Source organism: Oncorhynchus keta, unplaced genomic scaffold (genome assembly GCF_023373465.1).
Source record: "Oncorhynchus keta strain PuntledgeMale-10-30-2019 unplaced genomic scaffold, Oket_V2 Un_contig_7530_pilon_pilon, whole genome shotgun sequence".
Lineage (NCBI taxonomy): Eukaryota > Metazoa > Chordata > Actinopteri > Salmoniformes > Salmonidae > Oncorhynchus > Oncorhynchus keta.
In genome coordinates this window covers 36,006-62,238 of record NW_026289513.1, presented here as the reverse complement: position 1 = coordinate 62,238, position 26,233 = coordinate 36,006, and the positions used below count along the sequence as shown (strand labels likewise).

General features: G+C 50.9%; 1 protein-coding gene across 1 annotated transcript in view; it reads right to left on the bottom strand.

Annotated features, from left to right (window-relative positions):
- Positions 1-26,233, bottom strand: part of LOC118378033 (kelch domain-containing protein 3) — a 52,982-nt gene that overhangs the window by 6,935 nt on the left and 19,814 nt on the right. Inside the window, exons 3-6 of the mRNA XM_052511788.1 lie at positions 13,282-13,558; positions 8,719-8,895; positions 8,404-8,519; positions 8,230-8,301 (exon numbers count right to left, since the gene is read on the bottom strand). Of these exons, the coding sequence (XP_052367748.1) occupies positions 8,230-8,301; positions 8,404-8,519; positions 8,719-8,895; positions 13,282-13,435 (519 nt within the window). The 5' untranslated portion in view covers positions 13,436-13,558. The remainder of the gene's footprint in view (positions 1-8,229; positions 8,302-8,403; positions 8,520-8,718; positions 8,896-13,281; positions 13,559-26,233) is intronic.

The following is a 26,233-nucleotide window of genomic DNA, read 5'->3' as shown; positions in this document are numbered from 1 at the left end:
TGAATATAAATATTTTTTGTAATATTATTTGAATGTGGCGCTCTGCAATTTAACGGTTGTTGATGACAATTGTCCCGCTAACGGGATGGGTAGCATCAAGAAGTTAAACATTCTGGCATAAAGTGTTTGATGACATGTACAACCTCTGGTAGTGGTGTGTGAGGGACTATTGAAGTAATAGTGAATATTAGCGCATGTTCGCGGTACACCTGGTAATCCGTCTGTCCCTGCGACATTGTGAATGTTGACCTGTTTAAAAAGTCTTACCTACATTGGCTACGGAGAGCGTGATCACACAGTCTTCCAGAACAGCTGATACTCTCATGCATGCTTCAGTGTTATTTGCCTCGAAGCGAGAATAGAAGTTATTTAGCTCGTATGGTAGGCTCGTGTCACTGGGCAGCTCGCGGCTGTGCTTTCCTTTGTAGTCCGTAATAGTTTGCAGCCTCTGGCACATCCGACGAGCGTCGGAGCCGGTGTAGTAGGATTGAATCTTAATCCTGTATTGATGCTTTGCCTGTTTGATGTTTTTATTTGAGGGCATAGCGGGATTTCTTATAAGCTCCTTGAAAGCGGCAGCTATACTGTACATGTTGCATATATCATTTTGTTCAGTATAATATTGTCCAAAATAACAGCAATATGTTCCCTCCGAATTTTCCCCTATCACTACATAACACTTTACAGTTTTCACCCTGTAGTGATATCGTTTTCAGCAGGCAAGGTATGGGCAGGGTAACAGTATAATGTAGTGTAAAATTATCTCCCTTTTAGTTCTTGGCTGATTACCAGAGGATATTTAAGGGCCTTTCTGTTATGTCCACTCAATAAAACTGGACTGGTAACGCCAACCCCCAGGAAGTGAAATGGTCTCAACTGGGCTAGTAAGGCCAACCCCCAGGAAGTGAAATGGTCTCAACTGGACTAGTAACACCAACCCCCAGGAAGTGAAATGGTCTCAACTGGACTAGTAACACCAACCCCAGGAAGTGAAATGGTCTCAACTGGACTAGTAACGCCAACCCCAGGAAGTGAAATAGTCTCAACTGGACTAGTAACACCAACCCCCAGGAAGTGAAATGGTCTCAACTGGACTAGTAACGCCAACCCCAGGAAGTGAAATGGTCTCAACTGGACTAGTAACACCAACCCCCAGGAAGTGAAATGGTCTCAACTGGACTAGTGACGCCAACCCCAGGAAGTGAAATAGTCTCAACTGGACTAGTAACACCAACCCCCAGGAAGTGAAATGGTCTCAACTGGACTAGTAACGCCAACCCCCAGGAAGTGAAATGGTCTCAACTGGACTAGTAACGCCAACCCCCAGGAAGTGAAATGGTCTCAACTGGACTAGTAACGCCAACCCCCAGGAAGTGAAATGGTCTCAACTGGACTAGTAACACCAACCCCCAGGAAGTGAAATAGTCTCAACTGGACTGGTAATGCCAACCCCCAGGAAGTGAAATGGTCTCAACTGGACTAGTAACACCAACCCCCAGGAAGTGAAATAGTCTCAACTGGACTAGTAACACCAACCCCAGGAAGTGAAATAGTCTCAACTGGACTAGTAACACCAACCCCAGGAAGTGAAATAGTCTCAACTGGACTAGTAACACCAACCCCCAGGAAGTGAAATGGTCTCAACTGGACTAGTAACGCCAACCCCCAGGAAGTGAAATGGTCTCAAACTGGACTAGTAACGCCAACCCCAGAAAGTGAAATGGTCTCAACTGGACTAGTAACGCCAACCCCCAGGAAGTGAAATAGTCTCAACTGGACTAGTAACACCAACCCCCAGGAAGTGAAATGGTCTCAACTGGACTAGTAACGCCAACCCCCAGGAAGTGAAATGGTCTCAAACTGGACTGGTAATGCCAACCCCCAGGAAGTGAAATGGTCTCAACTGGACTAGTAACACCAACCCCAGGAAGTGAAATGGTCTCAAACTGGACTGGTAATGCCAACCCCCAGGAAGTGAAATGGTCTCAACTGGACTAGTAACACCAACCCCAGGAAGTGAAATGGTCTCAACTGGACTAGTAACACCAACCCCCAGGAAGTGAAATAGTCTCAACTGGACTAGTAACACCAACCCCAGGAAGTGAAATGGTCTCAACTGGACTAGTAACGCCAACCCCCAGGAAGTGAAATAGTCTCAACTGGACTGGTAATGCCAACCCCCAGGAAGTGAAATGGTCTCAACTGGACTAGTAACGCCAACCCCCAGGAAGTGAAATGGTCTCAAACTGGACTAGTAACGCCAACCCCAGGAAGTGAAATGGTCTCAACTGAACTAGTAACGCCAACCCCAGGAAGTGAAATGGTCTCAACTGGACTGGTAATGCCAACCCCAGGAAGTGAAATGGTCTCAACTGGACTAGTAACACCAACCCCCAGGAAGTGAAATGGTCTCAACTGGACTAGTAACGCCAACCCCCAGGAAGTGAAATGGTCTCAAACTGGACTGGTAATGCCAACCCCCAGGAAGTGAAATGGTCTCAACTGGACTAGTAACGCCAACCCCAGGAAGTGAAATGGTCTCAACTGGACTAGTAACACCAACCCCCAGGAAGTGAAATGGTCTCAAACTGGACTGGTAATGCCAACCCCCAGGAAGTGAAATGGTCTCAACTGGACTAGTAACGCCAACCCCAGGAAGTGAAATGGTCTCAACTGGACTAGTAACACCAACCCCAGGAAGTGAAATGGTCTCAACTGGACTAGTAACACCAACCCCCAGGAAGTGAAATGGTCTCAACTGGACTAGTAACACCAACCCCAGGAAGTGAAATAGTCTCAACTGGACTAGTAACGCCAACCCCAGGAAGTGAAATGGTCTCAACTGGACTAGTAACACCAACCCCCAGGAAGTGAAATGGTCTCAACTGGACTAGTAACGCCAACCCCAGGAAGTGAAATGGTCTCAAACTGGACTGGTAATGCCAACCCCAGGAAGTGAAATGGTCTCAACTGGACTAGTAACGCCAACCCCCAGGAAGTGAAATGGTCTCAACTGGACTAGTAACACCAACCCCAGGAAGTGAAATGGTCTCAAACTGGACTGGTAATGCCAACCCCCAGGAAGTGAAATGGTCTCAACTGGACTAGTAACGCCAACCCCAGGAAGTGAAATGGTCTCAACTGGACTAGTAACACCAACCCCCAGGAAGTGAAATGGTCTCAACTGGACTAGTAACACCAACCCCCAGGAAGTGAAATAGTCTCAACTGGACTAGTAACGCCAACCCCCAGGAAGTGAAATGGTCTCAACTGGACTAGTAACGCCAACCCCCAGGAAGTGAAATGGTCTCAACTGAACTAGTAACGCCAACCCCCAGGAAGTGAAATGGTCTCAACTGGACTAGTAACACCAACCCCCAGGAAGTGAAATGGTCTCAACTGGACTAGTAACACCAACCCCCAGGAAGTGAAATGGTCTCAACTGGACTAGTAACACCAACCCCCAGGAAGTGAAATAGTCTCAACTGGACTAGTAACACCAACCCCAGGAAGTGAAATGGTCTCAACTGGACTAGTAACGCCAACCCCCAGGAAGTGAAATAGTCTCAACTGGACTAGTAACACCAACTCCCAGGAAGTGAAATGGTCTCAACTGGACTAGTAACGCCAACCCCAGGAAGTGAAATGGTCTCAAACTGGACTAGTAACGCCAACCCCCAGGAAGTGAAATGGTCTCAAACTGGACTGGTAATGCCAACCCCCAGGAAGTGAAATGGTCTCAACTGGACTAGTAACACCAACCCCCAGGAAGTGAAATGGTCTCAACTGGACTAGTAACGCCAACCCCAGGAAGTGAAATGGTCTCAACTGGACTAGTAACACCAACCCCAGGAAGTGAAATAGTCTCAACTGGACTAGTAACACCAACCCCCAGGAAGTGAAATGGTCTCAACTGGACTAGTAACGCCAACCCCCAGGAAGTGAAATAGTCTCAACTGGACTAGTAACACCAACCCCCAGGAAGTGAAATGGTATCAACTGGACTAGTAACGCCAACCCCCAGGAAGTGAAATGGTCTCAAACTGGACTAGTAACGCCAACCCCAGGAAGTGAAATGGTCTCAACTGAACTAGTAACGCCAACCCCAGGAAGTGAAATGGTCTCAACTGGACTAGTAACGCCAACCCCCAGGAAGTGAAATGGTCTCAACTGGACTAGTAACACCAACCCCCAGGAAGTGAAATGGTCTCAACTGGACTAGTAACGCCAACCCCCAGGAAGTGAAATAGTCTCAACTGGACTAGTAACACCAACCCCCAGGAAGTGAAATGGTCTCAACTGGACTAGTAACGCCAACCCCAGGAAGTGAAATGGTCTCAAACTGGACTAGTAACACCAACCCCCAGGAAGTGAAATGGTCTCAAACTGGACTAGTAACACCAACCCCCAGGAAGTGAAATAGTCTCAACTGGACTAGTAACACCAACCCCCAGGAAGTGAAATAGTCTCAACTGGACTAGTAACACCAACCCCCAGGAAGTGAAATAGTCTTGTAGTAAAACGCCAAATGGATCTACCTCCTGGTCCTCTTCCCCTGTCTTACCCACCAAGGGTAGAGACAGAGATGACCTCGCCTACTGAAATACCGGATTGGGCAAAGCCACCAGAGGACGACTCAAGCCAACCAACTACTGAACCTGACTGGTGTCAGGAAGAATCGCCCTCTGCCTCAAGTGACACCTCTGAATGGGAACAGCTGATATAATAATAATAATCAGCAATGAGTCTTATTATTATTATTATATTATTATTATTATTATTATATTATTATTATTATTATTATTATTATATTATTATTATTATTATTATATTATTATTATTATTATTATTATTATATTATTATTATTATTATTATATTATTACTGATAGAGTGAGGGCACTGTCATGAACAGAGGCCCATATATGCACTGTAAGAAAAGTGTTTCCTCATTGTTGCAAGAGCAATGGGCTCTGTCATAACCAGAGGCCCATATATGCACTGTAAGAAAAGTATTTCCTGTTGTAAGATATGTCATCACCCTCTCTGCTCTGAGGGAATGGGAGGAGCAGCAGATCGGGTGCAGAGAATCAAAAGGTATATAAAGAGACATTTGCCATTACTTTGGCGCTGACTTCTTGAATTCTGAATTCATTTAGACAACCATTTGACTTTCGGGTAAATTGACACCTGACTCAAATTACTTAAAAGATTCTAACTTGTTGGATCTGAGAAGTGACTCTCCGATATACCGTTTAACTATTGACCAGTTGTTTTGTCGCTTTGCGCCAGGCGCGTGGGTGCTGATGCAAATATATCCAGAAGTGTTCTCCGGAACCTCTCGATTGAGCTCAGCATCTCGACCTTGTTATGGGCCACTGACACTGCGGTAGTTCAACGGGTTTAACTATTGACCAGTTGTTTTGTCGCTTTGCGCCAGGCGCGTGGGTGCTGATGCAAATATATCCAGAAGTGTTCTCCGGAACCTCTCGATTGAGCTCAGCATCTCGACCTTGTTGCGAGCCACTGACACTGCGGTAGTTCAACGGGGTTGAGAGGCACTCTAGTCTTCAAGGTTATCCCTTGCTTTCTCTTATGGATGTCTGAATTGACCCTGTGATTTTGCGCCAGGCGCGTGGGTGTTGATGCAAATATATCCAGAAGTGTTCTCCGGAACCTCTCGATTGAGCTCAGCATCTCGACCTCGTTGCGGACACAGACTTTTTGGTATTCTATTTGGGGCAGGGAATCACCAGCGGGTTCTCCCATCCAGTCCAAACTTGAATCTCTCAATTTAGCAAAGCACCGACTCCAAGTCAACCTTTCAGCCAGTAGAGGGAAGTCGCTACTAACTAAATTCTAAAAGAACTCTGACCGATTGAAACTCTGCTCCTGATCTCGTGGGTCTCCTCGTCATCTCTCAAAGGTAATTAAATAACTATTACAAGTATTTAATATAGAGATAAGTGTTATCATTGTACCAGGCATTTTATAAGAGCATTAAGTCAATTGCATGTTTTGATTAACGCTGTGTGTGACCGAGTAACAATTGTGTATTTTGAAGTGTGTTTGATTGTAAAAGACAAAAACAGAGTGTTTTCAAAAATAAATGGTAGTCTTATTTTGTCTCGAGTAAACGGATCTCTCAAAGACAGTTAACGGCACGGGAGATAACAACTCTGACACTCCCCGCTACCGGGACACTGGAAACGGAGATCAGTGCTCGATGACAGAATGAGTTACTATTAAAAGACAAAGAGGAAGGTGTGTCCAGTAGTGATTCATTTAATTGTCTTATCGATCTATCTAAGTTTTATTTTCCAAGCGATACATAGCCGACGGGCAGAGTAGTGAGACTAAGTTGACTAAAGGTCCTCACACTTTAAACTAGATACATCACAGAGGGGAAACACTCAACCACAGGGAAATCATATAGAGACTGGTAGGACTAGTGCTTAATAATAACTCAAGGACCAATTAGTGGTGAAACAAAGAGTCTAGAGGATAAAGGTGGGGTTCGCACATCCCAGCTAGAGCTAGACCGTTGAGAGTGACAAGGCAAAAGACCTCTCTACGCGGACAACGCCCGATATAGAAAGAGAGGCAGGGCTACGCGAGCGGTCCTGGTTATACCGAGATAACCTGAAGTACCTATAGTGCCCTGTCCAATCCAGGGAACGGGACGCTAACCACCTCTAGCAACCCCGCTGCCGGCCAAGGGGCGGGGCCGAAGGTTTCGTATCGCGACAGTCTCAACTGGACTAGTAACACCAACCCCAGGAAGTGAAATAGTCTCAACTGGACTAGTAACACCAACCCCCAGGAAGTGAAATAGTCTCAACTGGACTAGTAACACCAACCCCAGGAAGTGAAATAGTCTCAACTGAACTAGTAACACCAACCCCAGGAAGTGAAATGGTCTCAACTGGACTAGTAACACCAACCCCAGGAAGTGAAATAGTCTCAACTGGACTAGTAACACCAACCCCCAGGAAGTGAAATGGTCTCAACTGGACTAGTAACGCCAACCCCAGGAAGTGAAATAGTCTCAACTGGACTAGTAACACCAACCCCCAGGAAGTGAAATGGTCTCAACTGGACTAGTAACACCAACCCCCAGGAAGTGAAATAGTCTCAACTGGACTAGTAACACCAACCCCCAGGAAGTGAAATGGTCTCAACTGGACTAGTAACGCCAACCCCCAGGAAGTGAAATAGTCTCAACTGGACTAGTAACACCAACCCCCAGGAAGTGAAATGGTCTCAACTGGACTAGTAACACCAACCCCAGGAAGTGAAATGGTCTCAACTGGACTAGTAACACCAACCCCAGGAAGTGAAATAGTCTCAACTGGACTAGTAACACCAACCCCCAGGAAGTGAAATAGTCTCAACTGGACTAGTAACACCAACCCCAGGAAGTGAAATGGTCTCAACTGGACTAGTAACGCCAACCCCAGGAAGTGAAATAGTCTCAACTGGACTAGTAACACCAACCCCCAGGAAGTGAAATGGTCTCAACTGGACTAGTAACGCCAACCCCCAGGAAGTGAAATGGTCTCAAACTGGACTGGTAACGCCAACCCCCAGGAAGTGAAATGGTCTCAACTGGACTAGTAACGCCAACCCCCAGGAAGTGAAATGGTCTCAACTGGACTAGTAACACCAACCCCCAGGAAGTGAAATGGTCTCAACTGGACTAGTAACGCCAACCCCCAGGAAGTGAAATGGTCTCAACTGGACTAGTAACGCCAACCCCCAGGAAGTGAAATGGTCTCAACTGGACTAGTAACGCCAACCCCAGGAAGTGAAATGGTCTCAAACTGGACTGGTAATGCCAACCCCCAGGAAGTGAAATGGTCTCAACTGGACTAGTAACACCAACCCCCAGGAAGTGAAATGGTCTCAACTGGACTAGTAACGCCAACCCCCAGGAAGTGAAATGGTCTCAACTGGACTAGTAACGCCAACCCCCAGGAAGTGAAATGGTCTCAACTGGACTAGTAACGCCAACCCCCAGGAAGTGAAATGGTCTCAACTGGACTAGTAACGCCAACCCCCAGGAAGTGAAATGGTCTCAACTGGACTAGTAACGCCAACCCCCAGGAAGTGAAATGGTCTCAACTGGACTAGTAACGCCAACCCCCAGGAAGTGAAATGGTCTCAAACTGGACTGGTAATGCCAACCCCCAGGAAGTGAAATGGTCAGAGGTTAGGGTTGGGTAACTCACCCTTGCGTTGACTAGTGACCAGGCCATGGTGGTAGTGTCCAGCTTGTGAATGTCATTAGAGAAGCAGTCAGCCTGGAAGACAGAAGAGAACAGGGGAATGTCATGGTAACACCAAACAAACAGAGGAGCTTCCCCAGGACACACGGGTCAGGGTTAGAGGTCAAGGATTCTTACCAGCTGCTCATACCCTCCAAAGATGTACATGGCCTTCCCCAGGATGCAGGCTGAGTGGCCGTCTCTCGCTCCCGGAACCGTCCCAGATATCTTAGGGGTGAACCACCGGTGGTTGTCTGGGGACCAAACAGGCATGTTATTCAGGAGATACTGTTCTAGAGGCTGCAGCTGTCGATACACCAAGTGGAAACATCTAACCCACATAGCTAGCCAGGCAGGTGTTAGAGCTTGGTCTGCTGTATTCCTTCCAACAATGGGTGTATCTCCACTTCCAAATCAAGCCGACATACAACACAAACCATCAGGTGTACTTACTGACGTGGAAGGCATAGAGGACATTGCAGGCCCCCTCCGTGTCATTACGACCCCCCCAGATGTAGATGGTATCGTCCAGCAGCACGGCTGTGTGACCGTAACGCATGTAGGGGACATCCCTGGCATGTTCTCTACCACCTGTTCTCACTGGAGGCAACTTCATCCACCGCAGAGAAACTAGAGAGAGGACACCGAGTATTACTACAGAGAGACACGAGGCATGTTCCCTACCACCTGTTCTCACTGGAGGCAACTTCATCCACCGCAGACAAACTGGAGAGAGGAGACCGAGACGAGTATTACTACAGAGAGACACACTAGTATTACTACAGAGAGACACGAGTATTACTACAGAGAGACACTAGTATTACTACAGAGAGACACGAGTATTACTACAGAGAGACACGAGTATTACTACAGAGACACAAGTATTACTACAGAGAGACACGAGTATTACTACAGAGAGACACGAGTATTACTACAGAGAGACACACGAGTATTACTACAGAGACACTAGTATTACTACAGAGACACTAGTATTACTACAGAGAGACTAGTATTACTACAGAGAGACTAGTATTACTACAGAGACACTAGTATTACTACAGAGACACTAGTATTACTACAGAGACACTAGTATTACTACAGAGACACACTAGTATTACTACAGAGACACACTAGTATTACTACAGAGACACACTAGTATTACTACAGAGACACACTAGTATTACTACAGAGACACACTAGTATTACTACAGAGAAAATAGAGAGAAGAGACTGACACGAGTATTACTACAGAGAGACTAGTATTACTTCAGAGAGGCACTAGTATTACTACAGAGACGCACTAGTATTACTACAGAGACACACTAGTATTACTACAGAGACACACTAGTATTACTACAGAGACACACTAGTATTACTACAGAGACACACTAGTATTACTACAGAGACACACTAGTATTACTACAGAGACACACTAGTATTACTACAGAGAAAATAGAGAGAAGAGACTGATACGAGTATTACTACAGAGAGACTAGTATTACTTCAGAGACACTAAAGAGAAGAGACCGAGACGAGTATTACTACAGAGAGACACTAGTATTACTACAGAGACACTAGAGAGAAGAGACCAAGACAAGTATTACTACAGAGAGACACTAGTATTACTACAGAGAGAGAGACACTAGTATTACTACAGAGACACTAGTATTACTACAGAGACACTAGTATTACTACAGAGACACTAGTATTACTACAGACAGACACGAGTGGAGACCATTATAGCAGCAATGTTCCTACATCTAGTAGAAAACCTTCCCAGAAGAGTGGAGGCTGTTATAGCAGCAATGTTCCTACATCTAGTGGAAAGCCTTCCCAGAAGAGTGGAGGCTGTTATAGCAGCAATGTTCCTACATCTAGTGGAAAGCCTTCCCAGAAGAGTGGAGGCTGTTATAGCAGCAATGTTCCTACATCTAGTAGAAAACCTTCCCAGAAGAACTCCTTATTAACACCCATGATTTTGGAATGAGATGTTGGAGGAGCAGATGTCCACATACCAAAAGTATCTTTATAATGGAGTTTCAAAACAACTTAATTGTTTGATTGTAAAAGAAAATCAAAACCTGTTTCGTCATCTAGCTCTTCTTGGAAAGATGAATCATCAGAAACAGCCAGCGTCTCCTGACCCTCCTGTCTCAGCCTCCAGTATTTATGCTGCAGTAGTTTATGTGTCGGGGGCTAGGGTCAGTTTGTTTTATCTGGAGTACTTCTCCGGTCCTATTCGGTGTCCTGTGTGAATTTAAGTGTGCTCTCTAATTCTCTCTTTCTTTCTCTCTCTCGGAGGACCTGAGCCCTAGGACCATGCCTCAGGACTACCTGACATGATGACTCCTTGCTGTCCCCAGTCCACCTGGCCATGCTGATGCTCCAGTTTCAACTGTTCTGCCTTATTATTATTTGAACATGCTGGTCATGTTCTCTTATAATCTCCACCCGGCACAGCCAGAAGAGGACTAGCCACCCCACATAGCCTGGTTCCTCTCTAGGTTTATAATCTCCACCCGGCACAGCCAGAAGAGGACTGGCCACCCCACATAGCCTGGTTCCTCTCTAGGTTTCTTCCTAGGTTTTGGCCTTTCTGGGGAGTTTTTCCTAGCCACCGTGCTTCTACACCTGCATTGCTTGCTGTTTGGGGTTTTAGGCTGGGTTTCTGTACAGCACTTTGAGATATCAGCTGATGTACGAAGGGCTATTTAAATAAATGTGATTTGATTGTAATGTTTTCGCCATCTCAGATAGCTCCCTGTAGAAACTAGTACCGCCCTCGTTTTGAAAAGCCTGCCTTTGAGGGTGGGAACAAGGAAGTAGGGTTCCCGTCAGGCTGTAGTCTTTACAAAGCCAGGGAAAATGTGTCAACCTACATATCCCGCATTGTCCTGGCAGATAGCAACATCGTTGAGACAGCCATGTCTACTCTCTGCTAGCCTGAAAAAGGCCATAACTGATGCTACAAAACATGACTTCACTCATTTTTAGATCAGACAGCAGGTTCTACCAACCAATGCATCTCCCGGAAAGAAAATTACACCACAAATAGTGTCAAGCAGTGAAGGTTCTCTTTATTCAGCTGTGCTGAAAAACACCTGTGAGTGTGTGACAGACAGACAAAGTTTATAAACAGATTAGGACTAGATGGTGTGGAACCCAAGAGAGGTGCTGGAGGTTAGACCTCCGGATCTTCTATACCTACTGTCCCCATTCCCCACGTCCCGCTCTTCTATACCTACTGTCCCCATTCCCCACGTCCCGCTCTTCTATACCTACTGTGCCCATTCCCCACATCCCGCTCTTCTATACCTACTGTCCCCATTCCCCACATCCCGCTCTTCTATACCTACTGACCCCATTCCCCACATCCGGCTCTTCTATACTTACTGACCCCATTCCGCACGTCCCGCTCTTCTATACTTACTGACCCCATTCCCCACGCCCGGCTCTTCCAGATTGACTTCCTTTCTTCCACACTCATCTGAAGAACTACACTACTTCATAATGACCGACAGATACTGATGTCACCATGACATCAGAGTGCAAAATGATAGATCTTAAGATGAAAGTGGTTAGATTTCAATATCAAAGGACTGGCCATTTGAAGTTGAGAAAACTAGAGGTAATTTAGGGAAAGACGAGGCAAGATACTGAATCTTAGGAATCGATTCCTAGCGGAATTGAAGCTTGACACCCAGAAATGGGAGTTGACACCGGGCAAGGAGTCGAGGAATCGATTATTTTGGAGTCGGCTTCCCACCACTATTCAGAAGCGGCATTCCTTTGCAGACAAGTTAAATACCCGTTCATTGGCTCTTCGAAACTACAGTATCTCCAAAGAAGGTTTCGTGGCGGCATTTAAAAGCCCCTAGTGTATACCCTTTCAGACAAACAAACATGCGGTAGCGGAGGCGCTTTCAAGGCGCCACAATCCATATGTCTGAAAGAGTTAGGCTATATGAATGGAGTAGGCTAGTTGAGGATGAGCTAAGACGTTCTTCTTGCACAGCATGTAAACGTTTTAATCGAATATTAATATTAATCTGACAGTTCACAACAATCACATTGTTGTGTGAATGTAACCATACAGCAACAAACATCGTAATAGTAATAATTATATAAATGTTTTAATTGTGTCTGAATTAAGACTAATCAGAGATTGTTTGTGGATGACATGGAGTCAGTCACTGACCAAATCACTACAGTATCAAAAAAGAGGGATCAAAAAGCAGGACTCGTGCAAAGATGCCATGATAATAATACAGTACAATTGTTACTCAACAGGCAAGGATATAGCGCATCAGTGTTCCCAGTACAATAAACACATAATATGATATATTATCACTTTCTAAAGTGGAGGTGAGGTATATCAAATTTGAGAAATATATAAATATTAGGATGAGCAATGTCGGAGTGGCATTGACTAAAAAAACAGTAGAATAGAATACAGTATATACATATGAAATAAAGTAAAGCAGTACAGTATGTAAACTACGGAGCTGTGAGGGGAACGGCACCTCAGTACCTCCAGGCTCTGATCAGGCCCTACACCCAAACAAGGGCACTGCGTTCATCCACCTCTGGCCTGCTCGCCTCCCTACCACTGAGGAAGTACAGTTCCCGCTCAGCCCAGTCAAAACTGTTCGCTGCTCTGGCTCCCAATGGTGGAACAAACTCCCTCACGACGCCAGGACAGCGGAGTCAATCACCACCTTCCGGAGACACCTGAAACCCCACCTCTTTAAGGAATACCTAGGATAGGATAAAGTAATCCTTCTCACCCCCTTAAAAGATTTAGATGCACTATTGTAAAGTGGCTGTTCCACTGGATGTCATAAGGTGAATGCACCAATTTGTAAGTCGCTCTGGATAAGAGCGTCTGCTAAATGACTTAAATGTAATGTAAATGTAACGAGCATGCATGGGACATACTTAGAACTGACGGAACCTAAGCCTAGACAGTCATATCATTAATAATCAAGCTCTGTTTGGTCTATAACAATAACCTACCTGTGTTGAAGACATGTACATCTATCTGTCTCAGCGTCTCATAGTCGTCTCCAGAGCAGTACCCTCCGAAGGAGTACACCTTGTGTCCCATGGAGACGGCAGCATGGTTCACCCTCCGCGGCCCTCCGTCCAGGTGGGTCGTCCAGCGCCACATCCCACACCACGCCCCTCCACTCAGCGAGCACCGCACCTGTCCTCCTCACCCTGGCAGCCCGTCACCCAGTGCTACACCATCACCTTGTGTTCTGCTGCCACCTCATCCACCCTCAGACACTACCTACCCAGACAGAGAGAGAAGAGAGGTGTTACAGCCATTCAGACACACACTACCTACCCAGACAGAGAGAGAAGAGAGGTGTTACAGCCATTCAGACAGACACTACCTACCCAGACAGAGAGAGAAGAGAGGTGTTACAGCCATTCAGACACACACTACCTACCCAGACAGAGAGAGAAGAGAGGTGTTACAGCCATTCAGACACACACTACCTACCCAGACAGAGGTTAGATGTTACAGCATTCCTACACCATCACAGTCTTAACCAGAACGACTTAGTCAAATGCATTCAACTAAGCAAGGTCAAAACCCACATCACAGTCATTGCAAGTAAAGCACCATTGTAGGTGTGAGTATGTTAAAAAAGCATTAACTCTGAGTAGAATTTAAGATGACTGAGAAGGAGGTATGAAGACAGCCCTCTGGGGTTCATTTCTGTTCGGCTGTTGACAGCTCCTCAGGCCCCTGTACTATCCATGCTAGGTGGTCACTGGTTGGGCCTCTGCTAGGAGGTGGTCACTGGTTGGGCCTCTGCTAGGAGGTGGTCACTGGTTGGGCCTCTGCTAGGAGGTGGTCACTGGTTGGGCCTCTGCTAGAAGGGTATTATAGGAGGTGGTCACTGGTTGGGCCTCTGCTAGGAGGGTATTATAGGAGGTGGTCACTGGTTGGGCCTCTGCTAGGAGGGTATTCTAGGAGGTGGTCACTGGTTGGGCCTCTGCTAGGAGGGTATTATAGGAGGTGGTCACTGGTTGGGCCTCTGCTAGGAGGTGGTCACTGGTTGGGCCTCTGCTAGGAGGGTATTATAGGAGGTGGTCACTGGTTGGGCCTCTGCTAGAAGGGTATTATAGGAGGTGGTCACTGATTGGGCCTCTGCTAGGAGGTGGTCACTGGTTGGGCCTCTGCTAGGAGGGTATTATAGGAGGTGGTCACTGGTTGGGCCTCTGCTAGGAGGTGGTCACTGGTTGGGCCTCTGCTAGGGTATTATAGGAGGTGGTCACTGGTTGGGCCTCTGCTAGGAGGGTATTATAGGAGGTGGTCACTGGTTGGGCCTCTGCTAGGAGGTGGTCACTGGTTGGGCCTCTGCTAGGAGGGTATTCTAGGAGGTGGTCACTGGTTGGGCCTCTGCTAGGAGGGTATTCTAGGAGGTGGTCACTGGTTGGGCCTCTGCTAGGAGGTGGTCACTGGTTGGGCCTCTGCTAGGAGGTGGTCACTGGTTGGGCCTCTGCTAGGAGGTGGTCACTGGTTGGGCATCTGCTAGGAGGTGGTCACTGGTTGGGCCTCTGCTAGGAGGTGGTCACTGGTTGGGCCTCTGCTAGGAGGTGGTCACTGGTTGGGCCTCTGCTAGGAGGTGGTCACTGGTTGGGCCTCTGCTAGGAGGTGGTCACTGGTTGGGCCTCTGCTAGGAGGTGGTCACTGGTTGGGCCTCTGCTAGGAGGTGGTCACTGGTTGGGCCTCTGCTAGGAGGTGGTCACTGGTTGGGCCTCTGCTAGGAGGTGGTCACTGGTTGGGCCTCTGCTAGGAGGTGGTCACTGGTTGGGCCTCTGCTAGGAGGTGGTCACTGGTTGGGCCTCTGCTAGGAGGTGGTCACTGGTTGGGCCTCTGCTAGGGAGGTGGTCACTGGTTGGGCCTCTGCTAGGAGGTGGTCACTGGTTGGGCCTCTGCTAGGAGGTGGTCACTGGTTGGGCCTCTGCTAGGATGTGGTCACTGGTTGGGCCTCTGCTAGGAGGGTATTATAGGAGGTGGTCACTGGTTGGGCCTCTGCTAGGAGGGTATTATAGGAGGTGGTCACAGGTTGGGCCTCTGCTAGGATGTGGTCACTGGTTGGGCCTCTGCTAGGAGGGTATTATAGGAGGTGGTCACTGGTTGGGCCTCTGCTAGGAGGGTATTATAGGAGGTGGTCACAGGTTGGGCCTCTGCTAGGAGGGTATTATAGGAGGTGGTCACTGGTTGGGCCTCTGCTAGGAGGGTATTCTAGGAGGTGGTCACTGGTTGGGCCTCTGCTAGGAGGTGGTCACTGGTTGGGCCTCTGCTAGGAGGTGGTCACTGGTTGGGCCTCTGCTAGGAGGTGGTCACTGGTTGGGCCTCTGCTAGGAGGTGGTCACTGGTTGGGCCTCTGCTAGGAGGTGGTCACTGGTTGGGCCTCTGCTAGGAGGTGGTCACTGGTTGGGCCTCTGCTAGGAGGTGGTCACTGGTTGGGCCTCTGCTAGGAGGTGGTTACTGGTTGGGCCTCTGCTAGGAGGTGGTCACTGGTTGGGCCTCTGCTAGAAGGGTATTATAGGAGGTGGTCACTGGTTGGGCCTCTGCTAGAAGGGTATTATAGGAGGTGGTCACTGGTTGGGCCTCTGCTAGGAGGGTATTATAGGAGGTGGTCACTGGTTGGGCCTCTGCTAGGAGGGTATTATAGGAGGTGGTCACTGGTTGGGCCTCTGCTAGGAGGGTATTCTAGGAGGTGGTCACTGGTTGGGCCTCTGCTAGGAGGGTATTATAGGAGGTGGTCACTGGTTGGGCCTCTGCTAGGAGGGTATTCTAGGAGGTGGTCACTGGTTGGGCCTCTGCTAGGAGGTGGTCACTGGTTGGGCCTCTGCTAGGAGGTGGTCACTGGTTGGGCCTCTGCTAGGAGGTGGTCACTGGTTGGGCCTCTGCTAGGAGGTGGTCACTGGTTGGGCCTCTGCTAGAAGGGTATTATAGGAGGTGGTCACTGGTTGGGCCTCTGCTAGGGAGGGTATTCTAGGAGGTGGTCACTGGTTGGGCCTCTGCTACAAAGGTATTCTAGGAGGTGGTCACTGGTTGGGCCTCTGCTAGAAGGGTATTATAGGAGGTGGTCACTGGTTGGGCCTCTGCTAGAAGGGTATTATAGGAGGTGGTCACTGGTTGGGCCTCTGCTAGAGGTGGTCACTGGTTGGGCCTCTGCTAGGAGGGTATTCTAGGAGGTGGTCACTGGTTGGGCCTCTGCTAGGAGGGTATTCTAGGAGGTGGTCACTGGTTGGGCCTCTGCTAGGAGGGTATTCTAGGAGGTGGTCACTGGTTGGGCCTCTGCTAGGAGGGTATTATAGGAGGTGGTCACTGGTTGGGCCTCTGCTAGGAGGGTATTATAGGAGGTGGTCACTGGTTGGGCCTCTGCTAGGAGGGTATTATAGGAGGTGGTCACTGGTTGGGCCTCTGCCAGGAGGTGGTCACTGGTTGGGCCTCTGCTAGGAGGGTATTATAGGAGGTGGTCACTGGTTGGGCCTCTGCTAGGAGGGTATTATAGGAGGTGGTCACAGGTTGGGCCTCTGCTAGGAGGGTATTATAGGAGGTGGTCACTGGTTGGGCCTCTGCTAGGAGGGTATTATAGGAGGTGGTCACTGGTTGGGCCTCTGCTAGGAGGGTATTCTAGGAGGTGGTCACTGGTTGGGCCTCTGCTAGGAGGTGGTCACTGGTTGGGCCTCTGCTAGGAGGTGGTCACTGGTTGGGCCTCTGCTAGAAGGGTATTATAGGAGGTGGTCACTGGTTGGGCCTCTGCTAGAAGGGTATTATAGGAGGTGGTCACTGGTTGGGCCTCTGCTAGGAGGGTATTATAGGAGGTGGTCACTGGTTGGGCCTCTGCTAGGAGGGTATTATAGGAGGTGGTCACTGGTTGGGCCTCTGCTAGGAGGGTATTCTAGGAGGTGGTCACTGGTTGGGCCTCTGCTAGGAGGTGGTCACTGGTTGGGCCTCTGCTAGGAGGTGGTCACTGGTTGGGCCTCTGCTAGAAGGGTATTATAGGAGGTGGTCACTGGTTGGGCCTCTGCTAGGAGGGTATTCTAGGAGGTGGTCACTGGTTGGGCCTCTGCTACGAAGGTATTATAGGAGGTGGTCACTGGTTGGGCCTCTGCTAGGAGGTGGTCACTGGTTGGGCCTCTGCTAGGAGTGTATTATAGGAGGTGGTCACTGGTTGGGCCTCTGCTAGGAGGGTATTCTAGGAGGTGGTCACTGGTTGGGCCTCTGCTAGGAGGGTATTATAGGAGGTGGTCACTGGTTGGGCCTCTGCTAGGAGGGTATTATAGGAGGTGGTCACTGGTTGGGCCTCTGCTAGGAGGGTATTCTAGGAGGTGGTCACTGGTTGGGCCTCTGCTAGGAGGGTATTCTAGGAGGTGGTCACTGGTTGGGCCTCTGCTAGGAGGTGGTCACTGGTTGGGCCTCTGCTAGGAGGTGGTCACTGGTTGGGCCTCTGCTAGGAGGTGGTCACTGGTTGGGCCTCTGCTAGGAGGTGGTCACTGGTTGGGCCTCTGCTAGGAGGTGGTCACTGGTTGGGCCTCTGCTAGGAGGTGGTCACTGGTTGGGCCTCTGCTAGGAGGTGGTCACTGGTTGGGCCTCTGCTAGGAGGTGGTCACTGGTTGGGCCTCTGCTAGAAGGGTATTATAGGAGGTGGTCACTGGTTGGGCCTCTGCTAGGAGGGTATTCTAGGAGGTGGTCACTGGTTGGGCCTCTGCTACAAAGGTATTCTAGGAGGTGGTCACTGGTTGGGCCTCTGCTAGAAGGGTATTATAGGAGGTGGTCACTGGTTGGGCCTCTGCTAGGAGGTGGTCACTGGTTGGGCCTCTGCTAGGAGGGTATTATAGGAGGTGGTCACTGGTTGGGCCTCTGCTAGGAGGGTATTCTAGGAGGTGGTCACTGGTTGGGCATCTGCTAGGAGGGTATTCTAGGAGGTGGTCACTGGTTGGGCCTCTGCTAGGAGGGTATTCTAGGAGGTGGTCACTGGTTGGGCCTCTGCTAGGAGGGTATTATAGGAGGTGGTCACTGGTTGGGCCTCTGCTAGGAGGTGGTCACTGGTTGGGCCTCTGCTAGGAGGGTATTATAGGAGGTGGTCACTGGTTGGGCCTCTGCTAGGAGGGTATTATAGGTGGTCACAGGTTGGGCCTCTGCTAGGAGGGTATTATAGGAGGTGGTCACTGGTTGGGCCTCTGCTAGGAGGGTATTATAGGAGGTGGTCACTGGTTGGGCCTCTGCTAGGAGGGTATTCTAGGAGGTGGTCACTGGTTGGGCCTCTGCTAGGAGGTGGTCACTGGTTGGGCCTCTGCTAGGAGGTGGTCACTGGTTGGGCCTCTGCTAGAAGGGTATTATAGGAGGTGGTCACTGGTTGGGCCTCTGCTAGGAGGGTATTCTAGGAGGTGGTCACTGGTTGGGCCTCTGCTACAAAGGTATTCTAGGAGGTGGTCACTGGTTGGGCCTCTGCTAGAAGGGTATTATAGGAGGTGGTCACTGGTTGGGCCTCTGCTAGGAGGTGGTCACTGGTTGGGCCTCTGCTAGGAGGGTATTATAGGAGGTGGTCACTGGTTGGGCCTCTGCTAGGAGGGTATTCTAGGAGGTGGTCACTGGTTGGGCCTCTGCTAGGAGGGTATTATAGGAGGTGGTCACTGGTTGGGCCTCTGCTAGGAGGGTATTATAGGAGGTGGTCACTGGTTGGGCCTCTGCTAGGAGGTGGTCACTGGTTGGGCCTCTGCTAGGAGGTGGTCACTGGTTGGGCCTCTGCTAGGAGGGTATTATAGGAGGTGGTCACTGGTTGGGCCTCTGCTAGGAGGGTATTATAGGAGGTGGTCACAGGTTGGGCCTCTGCTAGGAGGGTATTATAGGAGGTGGTCACTGGTTGGGCCTCTGCTAGGAGGGTATTATAGGAGGTGGTCACTGGTTGGGCCTCTGCTAGGAGGGTATTATAGGAGGTGGTCACTGGTTGGGCCTCTGCTAGGAGGTGGTCACTGGTTGGGCCTCTGCTAGGAGGTGGTCACTGGTTGGGCCTCTGCTAGGAGGTGGTCACTGGTTGGGCCTCTGCTAGAAGGGTATTATAGGAGGTGGTCACTGGTTGGGCCTCTGCTAGGAGGGTATTATAGGAGGTGGTCACTGGTTGGGCCTCTGCTAGGAGGGTATTATAGGAGGTGGTCACTGGTTGGGCCTCTGCTAGGAGGGTATTCTAGGAGGTGGTCACTGGTTGGGCCTCTGCTAGGAGGTGGTCACTGGTTGGGCCTCTGCTAGGAGGTGGTCACTGGTTGGGCCTCTGCTAGAAGGGTATTATAGGAGGTGGTCACTGGTTGGGCCTCTGCTAGGAGGGTATTCTAGGAGGTGGTCACTGGTTGGGCCTCTGCTACGAAGGTATTCTAGGAGGTGGTCACTGGTTGGGCCTCTGCTAGAAGGGTATTATAGGAGGTGGTCACTGGTTGGGCCTCTGCTAGGAGGTGGTCACTGGTTGGGCCTCTGCTAGGAGTGTATTATAGGAGGTGGTCACTGGTTGGGCCTCTGCTAGGAGGGTATTCTAGGAGGTGGTCACTGGTTGGGCCTCTGCTAGGAGGGTATTCTAGGAGGTGGTCACTGGTTGGGCCTCTGCTAGGAGGGTATTCTAGGAGGTGGTCACTGGTTGGGCCTCTGCTAGGAGGGTATTATAGGAGGTGGTCACTGGTTGGGCCTCTGCTAGGAGGGTATTATAGGAGGTGGTCACTGGTTGGGCCTCTGCTAGGAGGGTATTATAGGAGGTGGTCACTGGTTGGGCCTCTGCTAGGAGGGTATTCTAGGAGGTGGTCACTGGTTGGGCCTCTGCTAGGAGGTGGTCACTGGTTGGGCCTCTGCTAGGAGGGTATTATAGGAGGTGGTCACTGGTTGGGCCTCTGCTAGGAGGGTATTATAGGAGGTGGTCACTGGTTGGGCCTCTGCTAGGAGGTGGTCACTGGTTGGGCCTCTGCTAGGAGGGTATTATAGGAGGTGGTCACTGGTTGGGCCTCTGCTAGGAGGGTATTCTAGGAGGTGGTCACTGGTTGGGCCTCTGCTAGGAGGGTATTCTAGGAGGTGGTCACTGGTTGGGCCTCTGCTAGGAGGGTATTCTAGGAGGTGGTCACTGGTTGGGCCTCTGCTAGGAGGGTATTATAGGAGGTGGTCACTGGTTGGAACTCTGCTAGGAGGGTATTCTAGGAGGTGGTCACTGGTTGGGCCTCTGCTAGGAGGTGGTCACTGGTTGGGCCTCTGCTAGGAGGGTATTATAGGAGGTGGTCACTGGTTGGGCCTCTGCTAGGAGGTGGTCACTGGTTGGGCCTCTGCTAGGAGGTGGTCACTGGTTGGGCCTCTGCTAGGAGGGCATTATAGGAGGTGGTCACTGGTTGGGCCTCTGCTAGGAGGTGGTCACTGGTTGGGCCTCTGCTAGGAGGGTATTATAGGAGGTGGTCACTGGTTGGGCCTCTGCTAGGAGGGTATTCTAGGAGGTGGTCACTGGTTGGGCCTCTGCTAGGAGGTGGTCACTGGTTGGGCCTCTGCTAGGAGGTGGTCACTGGTTGGGCCTCTGCTAGAAGGGTATTATAGGAGGTGGTCACTGGTTGGGCCTCTGCTAGAAGGGTATTATAGGAGGTGGTCACTGGTTGGGCCTCTGCTAGAGGTGGTCACTGGTTGGGCCTCTGCTACGAAGGTATTCTAGGAGGTGGTCACTGGTTGGGCCTCTGCTAGAAGGGTATTATAGGAGGTGGTCACTGGTTGGGCCTCTGCTAGGAGGTGGTCACTGGTTGGGCCTCTGCTAGGAGGGTATTATAGGACGTGGTCACTGGTTGGGCCTCTGCTAGGAGGGTATTATAGGAGGTGGTCACTGGTTGGGCCTCTGCTAGGAGGGTATTATAGGAGGTGGTCACTGGTTGGGCCTCTGCTAGGAGGTGGTCACTGGTTGGGCCTCTGCTAGGAGGGTATTATAGGAGGTGTTCACTGGTTGGGCCTCTGCTAGAAGGGTATTATAGGAGGTGGTCACTGGTTGGGCCTCTGCTAGGAGGTGGTCAATGGTTGGGCCTCTGCTAGGAGGGTATTATAGGAGGTGGTCACTGGTTGGGCCTCTGCTAGGAGGTGGTCACTGGTTGGGCCTCTGCTAGGAGGGTATTATAGGAGGTGGTCACTGGTTGGGCCTCTGCTAGGAGGGTATTATAGGAGGTGGTCACTGGTTGGGCCTCTGCTAGGAGGGTATTATAGGAGGTGGTCACTGGTTGGGCCTCTGCTAGAGGGTATTATAGGAGGTGGTCACTGGTTGGGCCTCTGCTAGGAGGTGGTCACTGGTTGGGCCTCTGCTAGGAGGGTATTATAGGAGGTGGTCACTGGTTGGGCCTCTGCTAGGAGGGTATTATAGGAGGTGGTCACTGGTTGGGCCTCTGCTAGGAGGGTATTATAGGAGGTGGTCACTGGTTGGGCCTCTGCTAGAAGGGTATTATAGGAGGTGGTCACTGGTTGGGCCTCTGCTAGGAGGGTATTATAGGAGGTGGTCACTGGTTGGGCCTCTGCTAGGAGGGTATTATAGGAGGTGGTCACTGGTTGGGCCTCTGCTAGGAGGTGGTCACTGGTTGGGCCTCTGCTAGGAGGGTATTATAGGAGGTGGTCACTGGTTGGGCCTCTGCTAGGAGGGTATTATAGGAGGTGGTCACAGGTTGGGCCTCTGCTAGGAGGGTATTATAGGAGGTGGTCACTGGTTGGGCCTCTGCTAGGAGGGTATTCTAGGAGGTGGTCACTGGTTGGGCCTCTGCTAGGAGGTGGTCACTGGTTGGGCCTCTGCTAGAAGGGTATTATAGGAGGTGGTCACTGGTTGGGCCTCTGCTAGAAGGGTATTATAGGAGGTGGTCACTGGTTGGGCCTCTGCTAGGAGGGTATTATAGGAGGTGGTCACTGGTTGGGCCTCTGCTAGGAGGGTATTATAGGAGGTGGTCACTGATTGGGCCTCTGCTAGGAGGGTATTATAGGAGGTGGTCACTGGTTGGGCCTCTGCTAGGAGGGTATTCTAGGAGGTGGTCACTGGTTGGGCCTCTGCTAGAAGGGTATTATAGGAGGTGGTCACTGGTTGGGCCTCTGCTAGGAGGGTATTCTAGGAGGTGGTCACTGGTTGGGCCTCTGCTACGAAGGTATTCTAGGAGGTGGTCACTGGTTGGGCCTCTGCTAGAAGGGTATTATAGGAGGTGGTCACTGGTTGGGCCTCTGCTAGGAGGTGGTCACTGGTTGGGCCTCTGCTAGGAGGGTATTATAGGAGGTGGTCACTGGTTGGGCCTCTGCTAGGAGGGTATTCTAGGAGGTGGTCACTGGTTGGGCCTCTGCTAGGAGGGTATTCTAGGAGGTGGTCACTGGTTGGGCCTCTGCTAGGAGGGTATTATAGGAGGTGGTCACTGGTTGGGCCTCTGCTAGGAGGGTATTCTAGGAGGTGGTCACTGGTTGGGCCTCTGCTAGGAGGGTATTATAGGAGGTGGTCACTGGTTGGGCCTCTGCTAGGAGGTGGTCACTGGTTGGGCCTCTGCTAGGAGGGTATTATAGGAGGTGGTCACTGGTTGGGCCTCTGCTAGGAGGGTATTATAGGAGGTGGTCACAGGTTGGGCCTCTGCTAGGAGGGTATTATAGGAGGTGGTCACTGGTTGGGCCTCTGCTAGGAGGGTATTATAGGAGGTGGTCACTGGTTGGGCCTCTGCTAGGAGGGTATTCTAGGAGGTGGTCACTGGTTGGGCCTCTGCTAGGAGGTGGTCACTGGTTGGGCCTCTGCTAGAAGGGTATTATAGGAGGTGGTCACTGGTTGGGCCTCTGCTAGAAGGGTATTATAGGAGGTGGTCACTGGTTGGGCCTCTGCTAGGAGGGTATTATAGGAGGTGGTCACTGGTTGGGCCTCTGCTAGGAGGGTATTATAGGAGGTGGTCACTGGTTGGGCCTCTGCTAGGAGGGTATTCTAGGAGGTGGTCACTGGTTGGGCCTCTGCTAGGAGGTGGTCACTGGTTGGGCCTCTGCTAGGAGGTGGTCACTGGTTGGGCCTCTGCTAGGAGGTGGTCACTGGTTGGGCCTCTGCTAGGAGGTATTATAGGGTGATCACTGGTTGGGCCTCTGCTAGGAGGGTATTATAGGAGGTGGTCACTGGTTGGGCCTCTGCTAGGAGGGTATTATAGGAGGTGGTCACTGGTTGGGCCTCTGCTAGGAGGGTATTATAGGAGGTGGTCACTGGTTGGGCCTCTGCTAGGAGGGTATTCTAGGAGGTAGTCACTGGTTGGGCCTCTGCTAGGAGGTGGTCACTGGTTGGGCCTCTGCTAGAAGGGTATTATAGGAGGTGGTCACTGGTTGGGCCTCTGCTAGGAGGGTATTCTAGGAGGTGGTCACTGGTTGGGCCTCTGCTACGAAGGTATTCTAGGAGGTGGTCACTGGTTGGGCCTCTGCTAGAAGGGTATTATAGGAGGTGGTCACTGGTTGGGCCTCTGCTAGGAGGTGGTCACTGGTTGGGCCTCTGCTAGGAGGGTATTATAGGAGGTGGTCACTGGTTGGGCCTCTGCTAGGAGGGTATTCTAGGAGGTGGTCACTGGTTGGGCCTCTGCTAGGAGGGTATTCTAGGAGGTGGTCACTGGTTGGGCCTCTGCTAGGAGGGTATTATAGGAGGTGGTCACTGGTTGGGCCTCTGCTAGGAGGGTATTCTAGGAGGTGGTCACTGGTTGGGCCTCTGCTAGGAGGGTATTATAGGAGGTGGTCACTGGTTGGGCCTCTGCTAGGAGGTGGTCACTGGTTGGGCCTCTGCTAGGAGGGTATTATAGGAGGTGGTCACTGGTTGGGCCTCTGCTAGGAGGGTATTATAGGAGGTGGTCACAGGTTGGGCCTCTGCTAGGGAGGGTATTATAGGAGGTGGTCACTGGTTGGGCCTCTGCTAGGAGGGTATTATAGGAGGTGGTCACTGGTTGGGCCTCTGCTAGGAGGGTATTCTAGGAGGTGGTCACTGGTTGGGCCTCTGCTAGGAGGTGGTCACTGGTTGGGCCTCTGCTAGAAGGGTATTATAGGAGGTGGTCACTGGTTGGGCCTCTGCTAGAAGGGTATTATAGGAGGTGGTCACTGGTTGGGCCTCTGCTAGGAGGGTATTATAGGAGGTGGTCACTGGTTGGGCCTCTGCTAGGAGGGTATTCTAGGAGGTGGTCACTGGTTGGGCCTCTGCTAGGAGGTGGTCACTGGTTGGGCCTCTGCTAGGAGGTGGTCACTGGTTGGGCCTCTGCTAGGAGGTGGTCACTGGTTGGGCCTCTGCTAGGAGGTGGTCACTGGTTGGGCCTCTGCTAGGAGGTGGTCACTGGTTGGGCCTCTGCTAGGAGGTGGTCACTGGTTGGGCCTCTGCTAGGAGGTGGTCACTGGTTGGGCCTCTGCTAGGAGGGTATTATAGGAGGTGGTCACTGGTTGGGCCTCTGCTAGGAGGTGGTCACTGGTTGGGCCTCTGCTAGGAGGTGGTCACTGGTTGGGCCTCTGCTAGGAGGGTATTATAGGAGGTGGTCACTGGTTGGGCCTCTGCTAGGAGGGTATTATAGGTGGTCACTGGTTGGGCCTCTGCTAGGAGGGTATTCTAGGAGGTGGTCACTGGTTGGGCCTCTGCTAGGAGGTGGTCACTGGTTGGGCCTCTGCTAGGAGGGTATTATAGGAGGTGGTCACTGGTTGGGCCTCTGCTAGGAGGGTATTCTAGGAGGTGGTCACTGGTTGGGCCTCTGCTAGGAGGTGGTCACTGGTTGGGCCTCTGCTAGGAGGGTATTCTAGGAGGTGGTCACTGGTTGGGCCTCTCTGCTACGAAGGTATTCTAGGAGGTGGTCACTGGTTGGGCCTCTGCTAGAAGGGTATTATAGGAGGTGGTCACTGGTTGGGCCTCTGCTAGGAGGTGGTCACTGGTTGGGCCTCTGCTAGGAGGTGGTCACTGGTTGGGCCTCTGCTAGAAGGGTATTATAGGAGGTGGTCACTGGTTGGGCCTCTGCTAGGAGGGTATTATAGGAGGTGGTCACTGGTTGGGCCTCTGCTAGGAGGGTATTATAGGAGGTGGTCACTGGTTGGGCCTCTGCTAGGAGGGTATTATAGGAGGTGGTCACTGGTTGGGCCTCTGCTAGGAGGGTATTCTAGGAGGTGGTCACTGGTTGGGCCTCTGCTAGGAGGTGGTCACTGGTTGGGCCTCTGCTAGAAGGGTATTATAGGAGGTGGTCACTGGTTGGGCCTCTTCTAGGAGGGTATTCTAGGAGGTGGTCACTGGTTGGGCCTCTGCTACGAAGGTATTCTAGGAGGTGGTCACTGGTTGGGCCTCTGCTAGAAGGGTATTATAGGAGGTGGTCACTGGTTGGGCCTCTGCTAGGAGGTGGTCACTGGTTGGGCCTCTGCTAGGAGGGTATTATAGAGGTGGTCACTGGTTGGGCCTCTGCTAGGAGGGTATTCTAGGAGGTGGTCACTGGTTGGGCCTCTGCTAGGAGGGTATTCTAGGAGGTGGTCACTGGTTGGGCCTCTGCTAGGAGGGTATTCTAGGAGGTGGTCACTGGTTGGGCCTCTGCTAGGAGGGTATTCTAGGAGGTGGTCACTGGTTGGGCCTCTGCTAGGAGGGTATTATAGGAGGTGGTCACTGGTTGGGCCTCTGCTAGGAGGTGGTCACTGGTTGGGCCTCTGCTAGGAGGGTATTATAGGAGGTGGTCACTGGTTGGGCCTCTGCTAGGAGGGTATTATAGGAGGTGGTCACAGGTTGGGCCTCTGCTAGGAGGGTATTATAGGAGGTGGTCACTGGTTGGGCCTCTGCTAGGACGGTATTATAGGAGGTGGTCACTGGTTGGGCCTCTGCTAGGAGGGTATTCTAGGAGGTGGTCACTGGTTGGGCCTCTGCTAGGAGGTGGTCACTGGTTGGGCCTCTGCTAGAAGGGTATTATAGGAGGTGGTCACTGGTTGGGCATCTGCTAGAAGGGTATTATA